This window comes from Ceratotherium simum, chromosome 17 (assembly GCF_057802395.1).
Source record: "Ceratotherium simum simum isolate JZ-2026a chromosome 17, ASM5780239v1, whole genome shotgun sequence".
Taxonomy (NCBI): domain Eukaryota; kingdom Metazoa; phylum Chordata; class Mammalia; order Perissodactyla; family Rhinocerotidae; genus Ceratotherium; species Ceratotherium simum.
Window position 1 is genome coordinate 11244223 of NC_141916.1, and position 18589 is coordinate 11262811.

General features: G+C 49.9%; 1 protein-coding gene across 4 annotated transcripts; it reads left to right on the forward strand.

Moving 5' to 3' along the window:
* Window positions 1–309: 309 nt before the first annotated feature.
* Window positions 310–18139, forward strand: AVIL (advillin). Of its 4 annotated transcripts, none has more exons than XM_087442102.1 (20): window positions 310–438; window positions 2645–2729; window positions 4083–4157; window positions 4859–5055; window positions 6519–6627; window positions 6720–6830; window positions 7142–7326; window positions 7790–7868; window positions 7993–8091; window positions 8725–8878; window positions 8980–9080; window positions 9538–9675; window positions 9777–9935; window positions 10685–10864; window positions 12311–12456; window positions 12564–12708; window positions 13891–14079; window positions 14720–14788; window positions 15680–15796; window positions 17535–18139. In XM_087442102.1, the coding sequence occupies exons 2-20, from the start codon at window positions 2664–2666 to the stop codon at window positions 17646–17648; spliced, it is 2433 nt and encodes an 810-aa protein (XP_087298228.1). In that variant the 5' UTR covers window positions 310–438; window positions 2645–2663; the 3' UTR covers window positions 17649–18139. The 4 variants fall into 4 exon arrangements, with proteins under 4 accessions (XP_087298228.1, XP_004429406.2, XP_087298229.1 ...); XM_004429349.3 differs by having other exon boundaries at window positions 311–438; window positions 7124–7326; XM_087442103.1 differs by lacking the exon at window positions 14720–14788 and having other exon boundaries at window positions 311–438; window positions 7124–7326.
* The last annotated feature ends 450 nt before the right edge of the window (window positions 18140–18589 follow it).

The window sequence follows — 18589 nt, forward strand, 5'->3', positions numbered from 1 at the left end:
TGCTTCCTTTCCTGTCCTCAGCATAATGCACCCATATCTACAATACGGCAAATTTCATATCCTCCACCCCTCTTCCCTGCATTATTGATGGGCTATGCACTTTTTAAAAATCAATTAGATCAGGGTGTGGAGCTGGAGTTGAAAGAGAAAAGAAGCCTTTAAAAGTCTGCTCCTCTTGTTTTGCTGTTTTGAATAGGAACAGATAAAGCTTTCCCTCTGGTTTGAATAAGTCAAGCCCAGGGCTGGGTCGGCCGTGATTGGCCAGGATGAGGAAAGTGTGGTTAAGACGCAAACACAAGCAAATAGAACCCAGCGTCTGTGCGGCCATTGCTAAGCTAAGGCAGCAGGACCTGGAGCCTCTCGCTTTGAGGTGGTTCTCCAATACTGCCGCTGCTTCCTCGCCAGAAAACCGGGAAGACCGCTGGGAGAGAAGACGAGGTAAGGTCCATTGGTGTATGGGTGCGTGTCAGTAGAGCCATCCTACTGAACAAGGAAGAAAGGGAAGGAGGAGGAGACTGAAATTCCCCTGGCTTTGTCTTCTTGGATGAGGCTTTTAAACGGTTAAACTAGGAATTGTGACCAGTTTTGCAAACTTCCTGCTGAGAAGTCAAGGCCCTTTTTAGAGACCACTGAACAGATAAGGGCACATTTTCAAAAGCCAGGAAAGATGGAGAAGACCCCTTTCACCTATCGCAGAGAGACAGTACGGGGCAAGACAGAGGTTCAAACCAGCTTCCTCTGCTTGGGGTCCATTCATAGGGGTATCTCGGTAAGAATTAAGGACCACTGGCTTTTAACCTGGGGTTTCAAAACTGCACCCCACTCCAGGGGTATCTGCAGTCACTTGAAAGGGTGCTGAATTAATAATAGGACTTGGGGTGGAGGGAGGGAGACACCGAGCTTTGGGGACTTTGATGTCACAGATGGAATCACATTTTCTGGGTGTTCCAGTGTGGCAGGAAATCTCTTCTTCAAGCATTTCCTCTCCTGCATTTGGGGGACCCTGGCCCAGTGAGCTTCTTCCCGACTGGGGAGTCCCTGCTGGGAAATGGGCTTGCTTTTGGCCTCTGAGACTCACAGTCCTAATTAATGCCAGTTGGTTTGGCTTTTACCAGGTGGACACTGCTCTGTCTCCAAGGAATGAATTCATTTGCCCTTGTCCCCTTCCCCTATTTGGGTCACGGCATTTGCCTTTAATGACTGAAGTCTAGGGTCTGAAGAAAACCTGAGCGAATATTTCCTGGCAATTCCTGGCAGCACAGGGTGGGGCAGCGCAAGTGATCAAATTAAGTCCTCAAACACTGGCTGCTCCGCGTCATCGCTCTGCCTTAGTCCTGCTACAGTGGGAGACAAAGGGAGCTTGGTTTTTGTGTTTTTGCCAAAGTCCATACTACAGAATGGCCTATATTCTCAGAACCTGGCTTCATCCAGCAAGGCTCAAGGGAAGGGACCAGACATGTTCCTCCAAACAAGCACACTGCCTCCAAATAGCACATCTCCATACAGTCCTTCCTGGGGGTGGTTTATCCTGTGTAAATCCGTCAAGCCCGTCCTTTTTCCTGTGCCTCTTAGGAGCATTCATCAGTTATGCATATCATCATCAGATTGCAAGCTCCTTGAGAGCAAGAACTGGGCAGGCATTTTAATTCCATAAAGTCCCATGTGGCCATGGATGTGTGTAGGTGCTTGATAACCCTAGACACGCCTCGACTAGAGATCCACAGGGACTTCTCTTCATCGCTTCCTTCCTCCCTCTCCCTTGTGGGCGCCACAGCACCACTGGCTCCTTGGGGTCTGGGAGTGGGGGGACGAGGAGGGCTTCTGCCCACAGACAGACCAGGCCACGCCGCCTTTCCCTGCTGGCACCTGAGCTGTCCCAGCCCAGCCCTGCCATTTATTTTCCCTTCTGTGAGGCGCAGGGAATGTATTAGTCATGTGACAAAAGCAAGACGGGTTATTTGAGTTTTAGGATAGTTTACTTTAATAAGTCTGGAAAGTAAAAGCCCAGAGAGAAGGTCCAAGAGTTGCCTGTGGAAAGGACCTGGCAAGCAGGCGACCTGGAAAGAGTCAGAGGGAATGAGAGTGGGAGAAGTTTCCGACTCAGTTTGGAAATTTATTCCGACATAAGCTTTTCTCCCTACATGCCACTGAATTGAGATGAGTTTAGGAAGGGTAGTGGTCCATCAGAGTGATTAGAAGCACAGGCTTTAGGGTCAGATACAGATTTCATTCTAGTGCGTGACCTTGGGCAAATTATTTAAGCTCTCTGAAGCTCGGTTTTCCTGCAACATCAGATGAAGAAAATATACTCAGCTTATGAGAATTAACTGAGATAACAGAAAGTGAATCAACAGAGGACCTAGCGTATTTACTACGCCTTCAGTAAATAATCGTGGCTATTGCCAGAGCTCTTAACAAGGGAAGTGGCAAGTGGGAAGCAGAACTCCCATGGGGGTCCTCCGCCAACCAGGCTCAAGATGTGAACTTGGACAAGTCATTTCCCCCATGGCTGAGATAGTGCAGGGATGCACCACAAGGCCGCGGCGGGACAGCTGACGAGAGGTTGGGAAGTGACTTAGGAGAAAAGCTGGACGGTGCCCACTGTGAGCGCATCATCCCCTCAGCCTGCTCTGTGATGTTTCAGTCCCGGGAAGACCAGCACCATGTCTCTGAGCAGCGCCTTCAGGGCTGTGGGCAATGACCCTGGGATCATCACCTGGAGAATAGAGGTGAGCTTGGCTGGAGGCACACCCTCCTCACCACCAGACCTGGGGGCGGGGTCTGGCAGAGTCTGCTAGGTGACAGCCCTCCTGCTAGCCTTAGTCTCCAGCCTGGGGTTCGCGAACAGTGAGGGGCAGCGTCAAAGTGCACGTTCTCCTATCCTTGACCCCTCCCGGGAGCTCAAAGCAGGTGGAGGAAATGCTCCTAGCCCTGGAGAGCAGGCCTCCACACAAAAATAAGCCTGCCCTTTATCCAGCCATCTGCTCAGTCCACACTTCCAGTAAGTGCCCTGAAGGGATGGGTGGGGCCCAGGCCCACCCAGGAGCCCCGAGACTCCTGGTTGCTTCTGTCGGAAGAATGGAAGCTGTCTTCCTCAGGACACGCTGGCTCTTGCAAAGTGGTAGGGGAGGTTTGGGTGGGTACTGCACAGATCCGGGCACGGCTCATCCCTTCTGCCAGGGCTTGAGCCCCTCTGGCTGACTCACAGCTCCAGCAATCTGTAGCTGGGACCCACCCTGGCCTGGGAGCTCCACCTGCCAGAGTGAGGACCTCTCCCCTCAACCTACCTCCCTGTCCTGAGCCCACTAGGTGGCTGCTGCATCAAACCCAGAGCCCTTAAGGCTCCCAGTTAATCTAAAAACTAATAGGTACTAAAAGAGTTAGAAAAACCACGGTATAGTTAACATTTTTACATTTGACACAAATTTTACATAGAATACATGCAAGTATGAGAGCAGGTTTCCCTCACTTGGAGGCACTGATGAAAATCCACATCTGAGGCCATGTGAATGGCTCTCCTGGGACAAGCCACACATGCAGGTGACAGATCAGGGCCCTGGCCCAGACTCCAAATATGGGATACTCGTCACGGAGCGCTGCACACCACCGGCTCTCACCCCCCACAGCCTCACAGAATCCTGGCGTTCTGCTCTCAGACCTGGGCCAGTACTGGGTGGTCAGAGTGGGGAATGGTGTTGGGGGCGCCGGTGCAGCTGCTCAGAGGCAGAGGCGGGGTTTTACCTGATAGCTTATATCCAACTCTTCCCTGCAAAGGGCTGGAGGGGGCTCACAAGGCTCCTCACGGTGCAGCAAGATGAGCAGAGCAGGCTGTGGGGAGGAGGATGGGGCGAGAACAGGCACCCAGATTCAGACCCAGGGCCATGCAGGCAGAGCTCAGCAGAAGCCAGAGGAGTGGCCTCGCTGATCCTGTGACTGGCTGCCACGCCCTGTGAGATCAGTGGGGACATCTCCCCTGCCGCCTGTGCCAAATGATGGAGAGAGAAGGAGGCTTGTTGCGGGGGGAGGGGGTACGGGGGCGGAGAGGAGGGAATGCAGCCTATACACACCCCTTGTCCTTCCAGAAAATGGAGCTGGCACTGGTGCCCCTGAGTGCCCATGGCAACTTCTACGAGGGGGACTGCTACGTCATCCTCTCGGTGAGCACCAGCCCCACCCCCATCCCGTTCCCATGAGCTTCTTCTCTGAGAGCCAGCTCTTAGACTCCATTGAGAGATCTGCTGATGATGCTCATCAGGCCCTGGCACCATCTTGATTCTTCCTCAGTGTGAGACAGAACAGGCCTCCAGTTTGACTATCAAAGGCCGTTCTTAGGCCGGGTTTTTAATTTTGCATCAGCGGGTGGGGGTGGGGCCCTCAGGCTGAACTGACAAGCAGCATTCTCCCTCCCTGGCCCAGACTCCGGATTAACGTGGTGTGGAGGAAGGCTGGATAAATACGAGGCCATCTCTGGCCTCAAAGTGCTCATTCTAGTTGAGGAAACAGTATCCCACAGGAACGGTGCAGATGGACGGGTCGGCACTGTGCCAGCTGTGGCAGTGCAGGGGAGCAAAGGAGCGGCAGGGTGAGGCTGCAGTCAGACGTGGACAGATCCCCGCTGGTCCCCAGTTATTCTGAGAACAATAAGTTGTCAACTTGCCCCAAATCTGGGGAGGAATTTGGGCTGCCACAGCTTGAGCCACACAGCAGGTGTGTACAGGGCCCTGCAGGGGGTGGGGAGGCCCTGAGCCTCCAAGGACAGGACACAAGCAGCTGTATGCTGCCTTCTCCCCACGCCAGAGGAGCTGGCAGCAAAGTGGGTGAGCTGGCCCCTGACCTGATCTCTCCGGCTGCCTCCCAGACCCGGAGGGTGGGCAGTCTCCTCTCCCAGGACATCCACTTCTGGATCGGGAAGGACTCCTCCCAGGATGAGCAGAGCTGCGCGGCCATCTACACTACGCAGCTGGATGACTACCTGGGGGGCGGCCCCGTGCAGCACCGAGAGGTCCAGTACCATGAGTCCGACACCTTCCGTGGCTACTTTAAGCAGGGCATCATGTGAGTAGTTATGCGCCAGGCAAGGACATAAACGGTAGGCAGTTTACCAAGGAGGAAACCCGAAGGGCCAATAAGTACGTGAAGAAAGTAATAAGAGAAATGCAAATCAAAGCCGAGCTCTCACTTTGCCTATCAGAATGGCACAGACTCCAGAGTAAGTGGTGCCAGGTGTTGGCGAGGCTGTGGGGAACAGGAGCCTTGTGTCCTACTGGTGGCGGGGAGGACTGGCATGGCAGAGAGAAGTCTGTGGCCACTGCAGCAAATCCCACTCCTGGGTGTATAATTCAGGGGACTTCTCACGTAAGTACCCCAGTGCATGAGGGCACATGAACCAGAATGTTCACAGCAGCATCATTAGTGGGCTGGGAAGCTGCAGGCAATGTAGAGTGCCCATCACTGGGAGACTGGACAGGAAAAATACTCCACGACTCCAAGGAGTACTATGCCACAGCTGGAAGCAATGGATTAGATGCACACCTAACATGTGGACAGATCTTAAAACACGGTGCTGGTGAACACAGTAGGAAATAGACTTGAAATACATAACAGAATGCCAATTTCTGTTTTAAAAAAACACATGCACACAAAACAGCAGGGCACATTTTACCAGAATGGAGATAAAAAGATGGATGTTAAACTGTTGGAATGGATGCCTGGCGGGGAGAGGAATGGGAGTAGGGTATGCAGAGAACAAGGAATACGTAAATACTTAAAACAAGAGAGGGGTCTTGTAAAGGCCAATGGTGATAATGTTCCATGAACCGAGGAATTTAATTAACTCAAAACTTTGCATTTGAGATTGAAAACAAAATGAGGAATTCCAACGAGCTCGAGAATTCTGAGGCTGGTCCAAGGCCAGCTTCTTGCAGGTCGGCAGTCCCCACTGACTGAGGATGTGCTGGGCACAGGGCACCACACGCAGTCACCAGGGAACCCAAAGACAAAGCCCCTCCCTCTGCTCCAGGGTGGCTGTCTTTGGGGCGCTTGGGATGGAGGCTGGGTTGGGGTGAGTGCCAGGGGCAGGAGAGCTGATTCCTGGAGTAGGTTGGTCTTAAGGCCGTGGTGTCATTAATGCCTCTGCTGCTGCCCGACTGTGCCCCTTTCCACGTCACACTCATATCCAGACAGTTCCTGGAGCACAAGCAGCTCTTCCGTGCTGCGGGGACTTATCCCTGATGTCCCCTCCATCTGGAGCACCAGTCCTCTGGTTGTCGATTACTATTCCTCTTAATATCTCAGCTCAAATATCACTCCTTTGGAGAAGCTGGCCCTCACTGCTCTGTCAAAAAGTCCATCACTGAGTCTACCTCTGTGACAGCAGTTACACGCCATCTATATTCACCTGGCTTATTTACTGTGGTCACCTCCCTGGGCAGAGGCTGCATCTGTGTAATTCACAGCTGTCCCCCTGGAACCTAGCACACAGCAGGTGCTCAATAATAACTGAGTGGATGTTCCCTCAGCTACAAGAAGGGGGGTGTGGCCTCTGGGATGAAGCATGTGGAGACCAACACCTATGACATGAAGCGGCTGCTCCACGTGAAGGGGAAGAGAAACATCAGGGCCACTGAGGTAAGTCCTGCCCACTGTCTGTCCTGGGCCCAGGGCCTCTCCACCTGGCACCTAAGAATTCCTCCTGAACAATGTCCAGCTCTCTTCTGCAGGTGGAAATGAGCTGGGACAGTTTTAACCGAGGTGATGTCTTCTTGCTGGACCTTGGGCAGGTCATCATCCAGTGGAATGGCCCAGAGAGCAATGGTGGGGAGCGCCTGAAGGTATGGCTCTTTCCAGTCCCCGTGCTCTCCCCTGTGCCCCAGGCCTGGTCACGGGGCCCGCACTCTCTCAGGGGCCTTTCCTTCTTCCTTCCTCACTGGCTGTTCCCTGAGATTCAAGCTGGACCCCTGCCTTTGAGTAGAATCTGCTTTGGAGATAGGCCACGCATGTGAGTCTGTGACTTGGCCCTGGCTCCTCAGCATCAGAATAACTCCTGTGTCTGGGATCCAGGCTGCTTCTGCTGAAGCCATCAGGCAGAACGGGGGCCCAGAGTTTCTGAGTCCTTCTTTGACAGGCTATGCTTCTGGCGAAGGATATCCGCGACAGGGAGCGAGGGGGCCGTGCTGAAATAGGAGTGATCGAGGGAGACAAGGAGGCGGCAAGCCCGGAGCTGATGAAGGTCCTTCAGGACACCCTCGGCCGACGCTCCATTATCAAGCCTGCGGTCCCTGACGAGATCATAGATCAGCAGCAGAAATCCAATATCATGCTGTACCAGTGAGTAGCTAAACCTGGCTGCTGGTTGGAAGCTGGCGTAGGGAATGGATGTCCCCTAGAAAAGCAAGCATTTTGCTTGGCTCCTCATTTGGGGGTACAGGCATGTGGCTTTCTTTTAGTCTTTTTCAAATGCTGCTTCTAGAAGGAACTCAGTGTTCCCCACTCAAGGAGGCAGCTACTGTCTTTTCTTGTGGCAACTCTTCCTGGTCTCTTGGGGAGCCCCTTCCTTTACTTGGGCCTATACCTGCCCAGGGATGTGGGCAGGATAATGGTCAGGAGAGAGACACCAAGTCTCATCTAGAGAACAGAGTCCCTCACGTTCCTGTTTGCGTGCAAGCCACACCTGTCATAAGAAGTCCCCTCTATCCAGAAACTCCACACTAAACAAAGCCAGGACAGTATCAAATTGACTACAACACGCTTGTAGAAGAGCAGACACAGGCTAACGTCTCCCCTTCTCCAGTGTCTCAGACTCAGCGGGGCAGCTGGCAGTCACAGAGGTAGCAACGAGGCCTCTGGTCCAGGACTTACTGAACCATGACGTAAGTAGAGCTCAGGTGGGCCTAGCTTGGGGTAGGCAGGCCTGGCTTCAGAGGCAGACCCTGGGGAAAGGCCTTCCCTACGGTCTTGAGCAGCAGTGACCACTTTTACCCCTGACTGCTTCAGGACTGCTACATCCTGGACCAAAGTGGAACCAAGATCTATGTGTGGAAAGGAAGAGGAGCAACAAAGGTTGAGAAACAGACGGCCATGTCCAAAGCCCTGGTAGGAGCTACACCTGTGCAATATTGTCCAGAAAGTTCTGTAACACTTCTGATGTGCTCTGAGAGCCACAGTAGGCACCTGAGCATCTAACATCGCAGTTATATACACGGACTTCAAAGTCAGACAGACAAACTGGGATTCAAGTCCAGGTGTAATAGCATCTCCTGGGGCTCTTGTGAGGATTAAATAGTATTTGTTAAGCACTCAGAACAGTACCTGGCACACACACCTGTGTAATAAAAGGTGGCCGTTACTATTGAAGGGGACATCACATATAAAGGTTAATGGCCATGTCCTCAGGGAGCTTATGATATCGTGCAGACCCATGTGGGTGAACCAAGCAGGACGCACTTACAAAGCAATAAATGGGCAAATGAATGTGCTACAGTCACCAGAGTACTTGAGTGCTGACAGAATACAGTACAGAGGATCTTGGATGACAAAATGTTCCACTCAGTCCCTTCCTTGAGGCAGGTAACTTGGTCCCTAGACAGAAGTGAGTTAGAATTTGACTCTGAGTCTCAGAAGGGAGCAATCCTACCAACTGGCTTCAAAGGGGTGAATCATCAGCCAAGCAAAGGACCCAGTGCATTCCCTGACTGACCTGCCTTTTGGGGGTGGGGGTGTCTGCAGAGCTTCATCAAGATGAAGGGCTACCCCAGCAGCACCAATGTGGAGACCGTCAACGATGGTGCTGAGTCGGCCATGTTCAAGCAGCTGTTCCAGAAGTGGTCAGTGAAGGAACAGACTGTGGGCCTGGGGAAAACATTCAGCATTGGTAGAATCGGTAAGATTGCACCCGATTGTCTTCTCACTGCTGGGGCTCTCTAGAAAGGCAGGCACGGATGCTCTTCACTCACTTGGCTTCTCCCAACCCATTCTCTGCAGCTAAAGTTTTCCAGGATAAATTTGACGTGACTCTGCTGCACGCCAAACCAGAGGTAGCTGCCCAGGAAAGAATGGTCGACGACGGCAACGGAAAAGTTGAGGTAAGCCCAGTGCCTCAGACCCCCGGGCAGGCAGGCAGCAGCACTGGCTCTCCCGGCTGTTCTGCTGGAGAGGAGGGGCAGGTGCTCTCCTTTGTCACCTCTGGCACCTCAGGAGTATTCTCAGAGGTGTCGAGTCTGCAGAGGCTTCCCACAATTCCTCAGGGAAGTGAAAGGCGGATACCCTGTGTACTATCAATAACTCCCCTGGCAGATACATTCAAATCATCTCTGGGCCATGATGGGGATGCACCTGACTAGGGAGAGTCCAGTTCTTCTCGGGATTCAAATCATGCAAATGTGCTAAGCCCTCGCCACCAGTGGGGAGGGGCACTCTGAGTGGATGGTAGTGCCTTATCTGTCTGGATTCGCTGTTAAGCGTGGCCCAGTTCCCTTCAGGTACCTGTCTCTTCAAACAGGACCCCCATCTCTGGGAACTTGTGTCTCTTTCTATGCCCAGGTCTGGAGAATTGAAAACCTGGAGCTGGTCCCCGTGGAGCAGCAGTGGTATGGCTACTTTTATGGGGGAGACTGCTATCTGGTTCTCTACACGTACGAGGTGAGCGGGAGGCCGAATTACATCCTGTACATCTGGCAGGTAGGCCTGGGGCAGGCTCTCGGCCTTGGGTCCTGGTGCTTCCTCTGGCCACTGAGGGGGCGGGGTAGTAGAGGCCAGTCGCTCCCCTCTCCCCACTGCAGGGCCGCCACGCCTCACGGGGTGAGCTGGCAGCCTCGGCATACCAGGCAGTGGAGGTGGACCGGCAGCGTGACGGGGCCCCTGTGCAGGTTCGGGTGACCATGGGGAAGGAGCCACGCCACTTCATGGCCATCTTCAAAGGGAAGCTGGTTATCTTTGAGGTGAGAACCCTCAGAAAAAATTACACCATGAGCAGGAGTGCTCAGAACTAACAAGCCAGGAGGGGGCTACAGTGGAGGGGAGGAGGGGCGGATACAGACAAGAAGGGGGTTAATCTCTCTGACACTCAAGTGAATCCCACTGCCTAATTAATGTTCAGGGTCTTTCCTCATCTAACCCATATCACCTGTGCAGGTGCCTTACCCACCCCACCCCGCCAGCTCCCTAACCTACACACTCCACTCAGTCAGGTGGCTCTCCTCACTAGACCTCACATGCGCCTTATCAGGCCCCTCCCCACAAATGTGCCGCTTCAAATTCAAGCCCCACGTCTTCCGTGAAGCCCTGGCTGAAGCACTACCAGGAATGTATAATGTCACATGCTTGATATGACACAAGCCTGTGGTCAAGTCCTAATCTTGTCATTTATTAGCCAAGTTTCTAAGCCTCAGTTTCCCCATCTTTACCGTGGGATAATACCTGCTTCACAGAGTTATTATGAGCATCAGTGAAATGATGTAGGTAAACCACCAGCCACAGAGCGGCATATAATAAAGGTCTCAGAATGAAAGTGAATATTATTGGTACCATAACCCCAGCTCACCCCAACCTCTCCCAGCGCTATAGCCTAGAAGCTCCTCAGGGGCAAAGACAGTATCAAATACATCAGTGTTCTCCACAACGGCTAGACTAGTGCTCTGCTCACATGGTGCTCCTTAGAACCAGACTTTGCTTTTCTCCTTCCCTCTAGGGTGGGACTTCCAGGAAGCGAAATGCCGAGCCTGATCCTCCAGTAAGGCTCTTCCAGATTCAAGGAAATGACAAATCAAACACCAAGGCAGTGGAGGTTCCAGCCTTCGCCTCCTCCCTAAACTCCAATGATGTCTTTCTGCTGCGGGCCCAGGCAGAGCACTACCTGTGGTTTGGCAAGGTAGGATAGCTGGGCCCAGCAGTCACACCAGTGCCAGGGAGCCAGCCCTGTGCCTGCCCCCCATCAGCAAGGGCAAAGGAACTGAAGAGCAGGCTGGAACAGTCCTCAAAAAGAGGAGCCTTTTTCCTAAAGGCTCTTCAAAGGGACTGCCAACGTTCCCCACAATTAGGCCTCCACTTAGAAATTCACCGACAGTACTACTCATACCCAGGTGACAGTCCATAAACTTCTACACGGATGGAGGCTGGGTAAATCAAGGTTTCCATACCAGTTTGGTGGATTGTAATTGAACTAAAACTAAAATACTAAAAATATTATTTTTGTCAATTCAGATTGCATCTTCATTAAAAAGCACTAAAATTGTTTTACAAAAGAGAATGGAACAGGAAAAGATGCTCAACATCATCAGTCATTAGGGAAATGCAAATGAAAACCACAATGAGGCACCACTACACACTTATTAGAATGGCTAAAAATAATTGACAATATCAAGTGCAGACAAGGATGCAAAACAACAGGAACACTCACACATTGCTGGTGGGAATGCAAATACAACCTTTGGAAAGCAATTTGACAGTTTCTTATAAAACATATGCTTACCATACGATCCAGCAACCCTACTCCTGGGTACTTACCCATGTTAAATAAAAAAACTGTCTTGACACAAAAACCTGTCCACGAATGTTTATAGCACCTTTATTCGTAATCACCAAAAGCTGGAAGCAACTCAACTGGAGAAAGGAGAAACAAAGAGTGGTACATCCACACAATGGAATACTATGCAGCAACACAAAGGAACAAGCTGTTGACACCCACAGCAACAAGGGTGAATCTCAAATGCATTATGCTAAGTGAAAGAAGCCAGACTTAAAGGCTACACAGTGTCTGATTCCACTTAGGACATTCTGGAAAGGGCAAAACCATGGTGATGGAGAACAGATTAGTGGTTGCCAAAGATTAAGGATTCGGGGAGGGCTTGACTACAAAGGGGCAGCCCGAGGGAATTTTTTGCTGGGATGAGGCAACTGTTCTGTATCTTTGTATCTTTGGTGGTGGTGACATGATTCTATACGTACGTCAAGACTCCTAGAACTGTGTGACAAAAAGAATGAATTTCCTGTATATAATTTTAAAAATAAATTTAAATTTTTCTCTCAAAAAAAATAGAATCAAAAGTAGGCGCTAAAATTCCAACTGAAGCCAAAACAAAGGTGACTCTTGTGAGCATCCACCGTAGGTTTCAGTCTAGTCCTGTTCTTTGCCACCACAGTGTCCCCCACAACGTTCCCAGCACTAGAACAAACCTATCCATCCCCCCGTCCTGAGGTACTGTGGCTTGGTAGCTGATCCTGGCTACAATGAGCTATTAATCTCAGAAGCTTTTTTCCCCTACATCAATGTGCCCGTGTGTGACTAACACCTGTGCTCTCCTCACCCCACTCTCAGGGGTCTAGTGGGGATGAGCGGGCAATGGCGAAGGAGCTGGCCGGGCATCTCTGCGACGGCACCGAGAACACTGTGGCCGAGGGCCAGGAGCCGCCTGAGTTCTGGGACCTGCTGGGAGGGAAAACTCCGTATGCCAATGATAAAAGGTACGGGATCACAGCATCCCCTCCTCCTGGCGCCCCCTGCCTGCCATGCCTGTGAACTGCACAGGATTTCTAAGCAGCTGAGTTCCTCTAAATGGACTGTATTACAGACTACAGCAGGAAATCCTGGATGTCCAGTCCCGTCTCTTCGAATGCTCCAATAAGACTGGCCGGTTCATTGTCACTGAGATCACAGACTTCACCCAGGATGACCTGAACCCAGGTGACGTGATGCTCCTTGATACCTGGGACCAGGTAAGACATAGCCAAGAGAGCTTGGAACAAATGACAAAGATCCCCACAGTTTAGGCTATTTTTTGTGTAGTACCTCCACCGCCGAATAAACCCAGGATAGCCCTGGACCACCTCTAGTCAATCAAACATTCATCAGTGGTGACCAAAGGAAGAGGCTGCTTTTCGCCAGGAATGGAGAGAAAAAATGTTGTTTAAAACTCAGCATCCTGGGGGCCGGCCCGGTGGCGCAAGTGGTTAAGTGAGCACGCTTCACTGCGGCAGCCTGGGGTTCACAGGTTCAGATCCCGGGTGGGCACTGATGCATGCTTGTCAAGCCATGCTGTGGCGGCATCCCATATAAAGTGGAGGAAGATGGGCACGGATGTTAGCCCAGGGCCAGTCTTCCTCAGCAAAAAAAAAAAGAGGAGGATTGGCAGATGTTAGCACAAGGGTGATCTCACCAAAAAAAAAAAAACAAAAAACAGCATCCTGGGAATTTTCCCACCTTGCTTTGGGAAAATCAGGCCATCCTATCAACATACACTTCTTTCTCTCAGGATCAGGCAGGCTCCACACCCAGAGACAAGGGCCTTTTAGAGAACAAAGGGGTGTGAAAGGGATATCTTCAAGGCAACCCCTCCTCCACATCCCATTGTCTGCAGTTCAGCTCAGCAAACACACTCAGGACCCCCTCTGTGCTAGTCACTGTACTAGGTGTGGCGTCACCAAGGTGAAGGGCCCTGCTCTCAGAGGAGGGCTGGAGGGCTGGTGACAGATTTGACAATGCGTAGGAGGTAAGGTGGCCAGCCTTGGTGACTCACTGGATATGCGGGCATCTAGGATGACTCCCAGCTTACTGCCTTAGGTGACTGGGTGGATGCCGTTCACCAAGAATGGAGACACACATGGCAGTTTAGAAAAGAAGAGCTACTTTTGGGGGTGTTACATGTGAGGTGCTTGCAGACAGCCGAGAGGAGGTGTTTTGCAAGAAGTTGGATTCAGGAAGCTGAAGTTCAGAGAGAGAGCTCAGGACCGGAGATGCAGATTTGGGAGATACATGTGGCAATTGAAATCACAAGTCAAGCTGATTCTGGGAAATCCTTTCTCTGCTGAGGCTGTGAATTGTTGAGGGCAGTGCACATGATCCGGCACTTAGTCCTTGGCGTGGGCACATTAACAAATACGCAATCCCTACCACAACAGGTGTTCTTGTGGATTGGGGCCGAGGCCAATGCCACAGAGAAGGAGAGAGCCCTTGCCACAGCCCAGGAGTACCTGCACACTCACCCCAGTGGCCGAGACGCTGACACGCCAATCCTGATCATTAAACAGGGGTTCGAGCCTCCCATCTTCACAGGCTGGTTCTTGGCCTGGGACTCTCACATGTGGAGCGTAAGAACAGGGAGAGTGGGGAGACATTTGTCCTGCCAGGGGGCTCAGCATTAATAGCACAGTGGGAAGGTGGAGTACTCTCGGGCTGAGTGCATCCCCAGGACCGCATCCCCTGACTCCCCCTCCTCTCCCTGCTGTTTACTTTTCTTCTCTTTCCCACCCACCACAGCACTAAGTCCAGCTAGAGAATTCACAGTTTGTCCCGGGAATAAGCAGTGTGTGGAAGTAATAAAACGTATAAAGTATATCTACACGTTATCTTTTGAGCTGCACAACCATCCTGATAGCTAGGGCAAACACTCTTTCCCACGTTACAGATGAGGAAGCTTAGAGGAGAAGTTATTTGTCCAAAGTGACAATTAACCAGTAGGAAGAAGCCAGGATTTCTGACTCCTTGTCAACTGCTCTGTCTTCTATCTTGTATGAAGGATTGAAGGGGCGCCAGCAAAGAATGCAGATCATGTTGAACCCTTCCAACCCTGCATGGACCCAGAAGGGAGGAACTTTCATTGTTGCTTATCCCTGAAATGTCTTCTGATTCCCTGGCTTTTTCACTTTTCCCGAAAGTACAGACAATGCCTGAGGTGTCCCTCCCCTATAAGTAGCACCTCATCCTGTGTTTTCCATCTCTTCTTTCCAGGCAGGGAAATCATATGAACAGTTAAAGGAAGAGCTGGGAGACGCTGCTGCCATCACGAGAATCACTGCTGTGAGCTCGCTTTGCTCTTGGAGAAGCAAGTCACGTGGGCAGCCAGAGTCAGAGAGAAATGGCAAATGCTACAGGCGCCACATGGGGGAAACTCCCTCATGTCCCTCTCGTATCCCTCTAGGGGTCTATTTTGATATAAAGATTGCTTTAATCAATAGAAAAGCAGGTCAGAGCCAAGTTTCTTATTTTACTGCCTTCCAGAGTTTAGAAGAGATTTGCTGTTTAAAAAAATAACAAAAACAAAAACTAGTTTTAATTATGCAACTCGCTCATTCAGGGCAGATTAAATTGACTGGCCGTATTTTTTAGAAATAACAAGCTTCTAACCCAAATGATATGTTTCTCAGTTTCTGACAGTGGAGTCCACAGAAACTCAGGAAATACTCTGATTTTAATGGCTAAGCGAGTCCCACAGCTCTTTGACATCAGAATGAGTGCATGGCACCGTGCGGCGGCTTTGTTCTCGTGCTCTACAAACTCAAGATTCCAAAGCTAATGGCGATGTAGCATCTCTAAACTGTATTTAACAAAAGTATGACTTCAATTTGAAGTCATTTAAAGGCTGGAAATGTAGATCCTAAGTGCCCAGAGAAGGGATGTGCTGACAATATTTAAATGAGATTTAAGCACAGCATTTATGCCAAACTGACTATATAGGATTTACCTTAGACTTACTGAATCAGCTTTCCCAAGACAGACCCCAAAATCTGAATATTTTAGATTCCCAGATGATTCCAACACGCAGCCAGGTTTGGGGACCACTGTTCTAAAAGACGATTGCAAAGGGTAAAGTGGTATAAACCAAAATGTTAAATATCATATACACGGAACTTCGAATGCGCAGACCGTGAACGGTCCTTTACCCTGTGTCTACATTCTTATCTTACCCAGGACATGAGGAACGCAACCCTCTCCCTGAATTCTGAGCTAAAATATTACCCTATAGAAGTTCTGTTGAGAAATCAGAATCAGGAGCTGCCTGAGGATGTGAACCCTGCCAAAAAGGAGGTGAGTGGCTGAAGGAACTGTGTCTGATGTGAGCGGAGCCCTCCTTGAGTAAAGCATCCGTCTCAGTAGATGGCCTAGGACAGTTCTGGCTCATCGCAGGCACTCCATAGACATCTGAGTCACCCAGTAGCTCAAGTCAGAAACCCAGGTCTCCCTCTCGATTCTTTTTTCTCATCTCCCACACCGCTCCATCTGCTAGCCTCTGTCCACTCCTCTCCATCTCTCTGCTGCCAGTCTGGTCCAGCCATCATGGACTATACCCCTGTCCCTACAATCTGTTCCCCACATAACAGCCAAAGGGCTTTTAAAACAAAGGACACTGGGCCGGCCCCGGGGTGTAGCGGTTAAGTGCGTGCACTCCGCTGCTGGTGGCCCGGGTTCGGATCCCGGGCCCGCACGATGCACCGCTTGTCAGGCCATGCTGTGGTGGCGTCCCGTATAAAGTGGAGGAAGATGGGCACAGATGTTAGCCCAGGGCCAGTCTCCCTCAGCAAAAAAAAAAAAAAAAAAAAAAGAGGATTGGCATGGATGTTAGCTCAGGGCTGATCTTCCTCACAAAAAAATAAATATAAACAAATAAAAATAAATAAATAAAATAAAACAAAGGACACTGTTCTATCTAAAACAGCTCGACTGGCTTTCCACTGCACGTAGAAGGAATCCAAAGTCCTCTCCAGGGCCTCCAAGGCCCTCCACAATCTGGCCCTTGCCCACCTCTCTGATTCCGTCTCACATACCACTACCCTCTTCACTTACCACCCTGCAGCCAGTGGCTGCTCTTCTGTTCCTCGAACATGCTCATTTCAGCCTTTGAGCCTTACATTTGCTATTTCTCCTGCCTGAAAAATCACTCTCCTCCCAGGTCATCACAGAGCCAGCTCCTTCTTCTTATTTAGGTCTCAGCTCCAGTGTCTCCTCCCCAGGAAGGCCTAACACTGCCTCCCTCAGCCCCTCCAGACCCTTGATACCATTCGTTGTCTCTCTCTCTAGTAATATCCTTACGGGCAAGGGCCTTGTCTGTCTTGTCTTGTTCACCATCATATTCTCAGCTTTTCAACACCTAAAACAGTGCCTGGCAGATTGTAGGCACTCCTTAAGTTATGGCTGAATGAATTAACATATTCTTGTTGAATTAATTAATTTTCCCCTTGAAGGATTTGATTTGGGAAGGGTCTCTGGATTTTCCAGTGTTTTATCTAACCAACTCTTAAGTATCTGGAGTACAACTTGCTTGAAAACAGAGGCCACGTCACAATAATTTTACTTGGATAGAAAATATTCATTAAACATCAACACATAAATGTTAGGAGAATTTTATGCTCTCAACAAGAGCCACTTGATCTTGCATTTGAAAATGTCTGGATAAAAATGGCAGATAAGGGCATAAAGCAAGGAAAACCATCACTCGATTTAGCTCTCCAATCAGCCAAAACCTGATGTCTAGAATTCATTCATAATATATAATCCATTTATTGTCCTTCTGGTAAGAAACTGGTGCCAGGTGGGACCATGAGAGAAGTGAATCCAGTCAGTTCTTCCACAGGCCAAGATGGGACTCCACAACCTGAAGAACTCTCCAATGAATAATTTAAGTCTATTACAGACTTTGAAAAATTCATTCTACTTTCCCTTCAAGGCCCTACCTAGGACTCTCTCTTGGGTCCACTCTCCCCGCCTCTGTTGGCATTGACAAGTGCCATGGCTTCCTTCTAACTAGAAACTTTGTTTTATCTTGTAGACTTACCTCTCCGAAGAGGACTTCATTTCCGTGTTTGGCATCACAAGAGGGCAATTTGCTGCTCTGCCTGGCTGGAAACAGCTCCAAATGAAGAAAGAAAAGGGGCTTTTCTAACACAAGAAGGCATATGCCTATTGCAAGACCATGGAAGAGAGCAGATAGTGCCAATATCAGGAAAGAATTTATCTACCAATTTTTGCCTAACATCTACCTACTTAATTTAGATACAATAGGATCTGCAAATCACAGCATGTTCTCCATTTTTCTCATCCCTGCATTCCTTAGTTGTTATACACCTAGAATGTTAACCACCCACTTTTTGATCTTTGAGGCTTTCTGGCTAAAAGCTTCAGCAAAAAGCACTAAAACTGCATGAATCTTGAGAAGTCAAAACTAAGAGAACAAAAAAACCAAGTTTAAAGTGTTTAATATTGGGGCAAGGACCTAAGTTTGTCTTAAATTTTAAGATTGGTATTCCTAAAACCTATTCAACCCACAAATCATTGAAGTTATTCACATATATACCCTAAAGTCAAAGTCCAAATGCCCAGATCTGTATGTGCCAGGTTTTTAACTTTTCCAATAAAGATACCTGCATGAGCAAACGGGAAGAGTCCTCTTCGGCATTTTGGGCTTGCGTTATGGCAACTATTCTGTGTTACACTGGGAGGAACGTGTCAGCACTGGGGAAGTAAACAGGCACTACTGAGTGAGCTCTCTGCATAAGTGGACCACTGTAATTCCTGTTTCTGGCACAAGAATGCCAAAATATGCCCTACAGCTGTCCAGGAAACCTCAGCCCCCACCCATCCACACCCTATTATCCAAAAGAGAAACAGGGCCATGTGTTGTTAGTCAGTAATGAGGCCAGAACCAGCGTGTATTCCACTGCAGAGAGCCTTCAAAGCATGCTAGACATCAACACATGAACCACATCTTCCAGACAACTTGAAGTTTGAGTCAATTCCAAAGGAATCCATGTGGCAGAAGTAACGTAACTGGGGAAGTTGTAGGATAGAAGCCATAGTTGAAAGCATAACAAAGCAGAAGCAGAA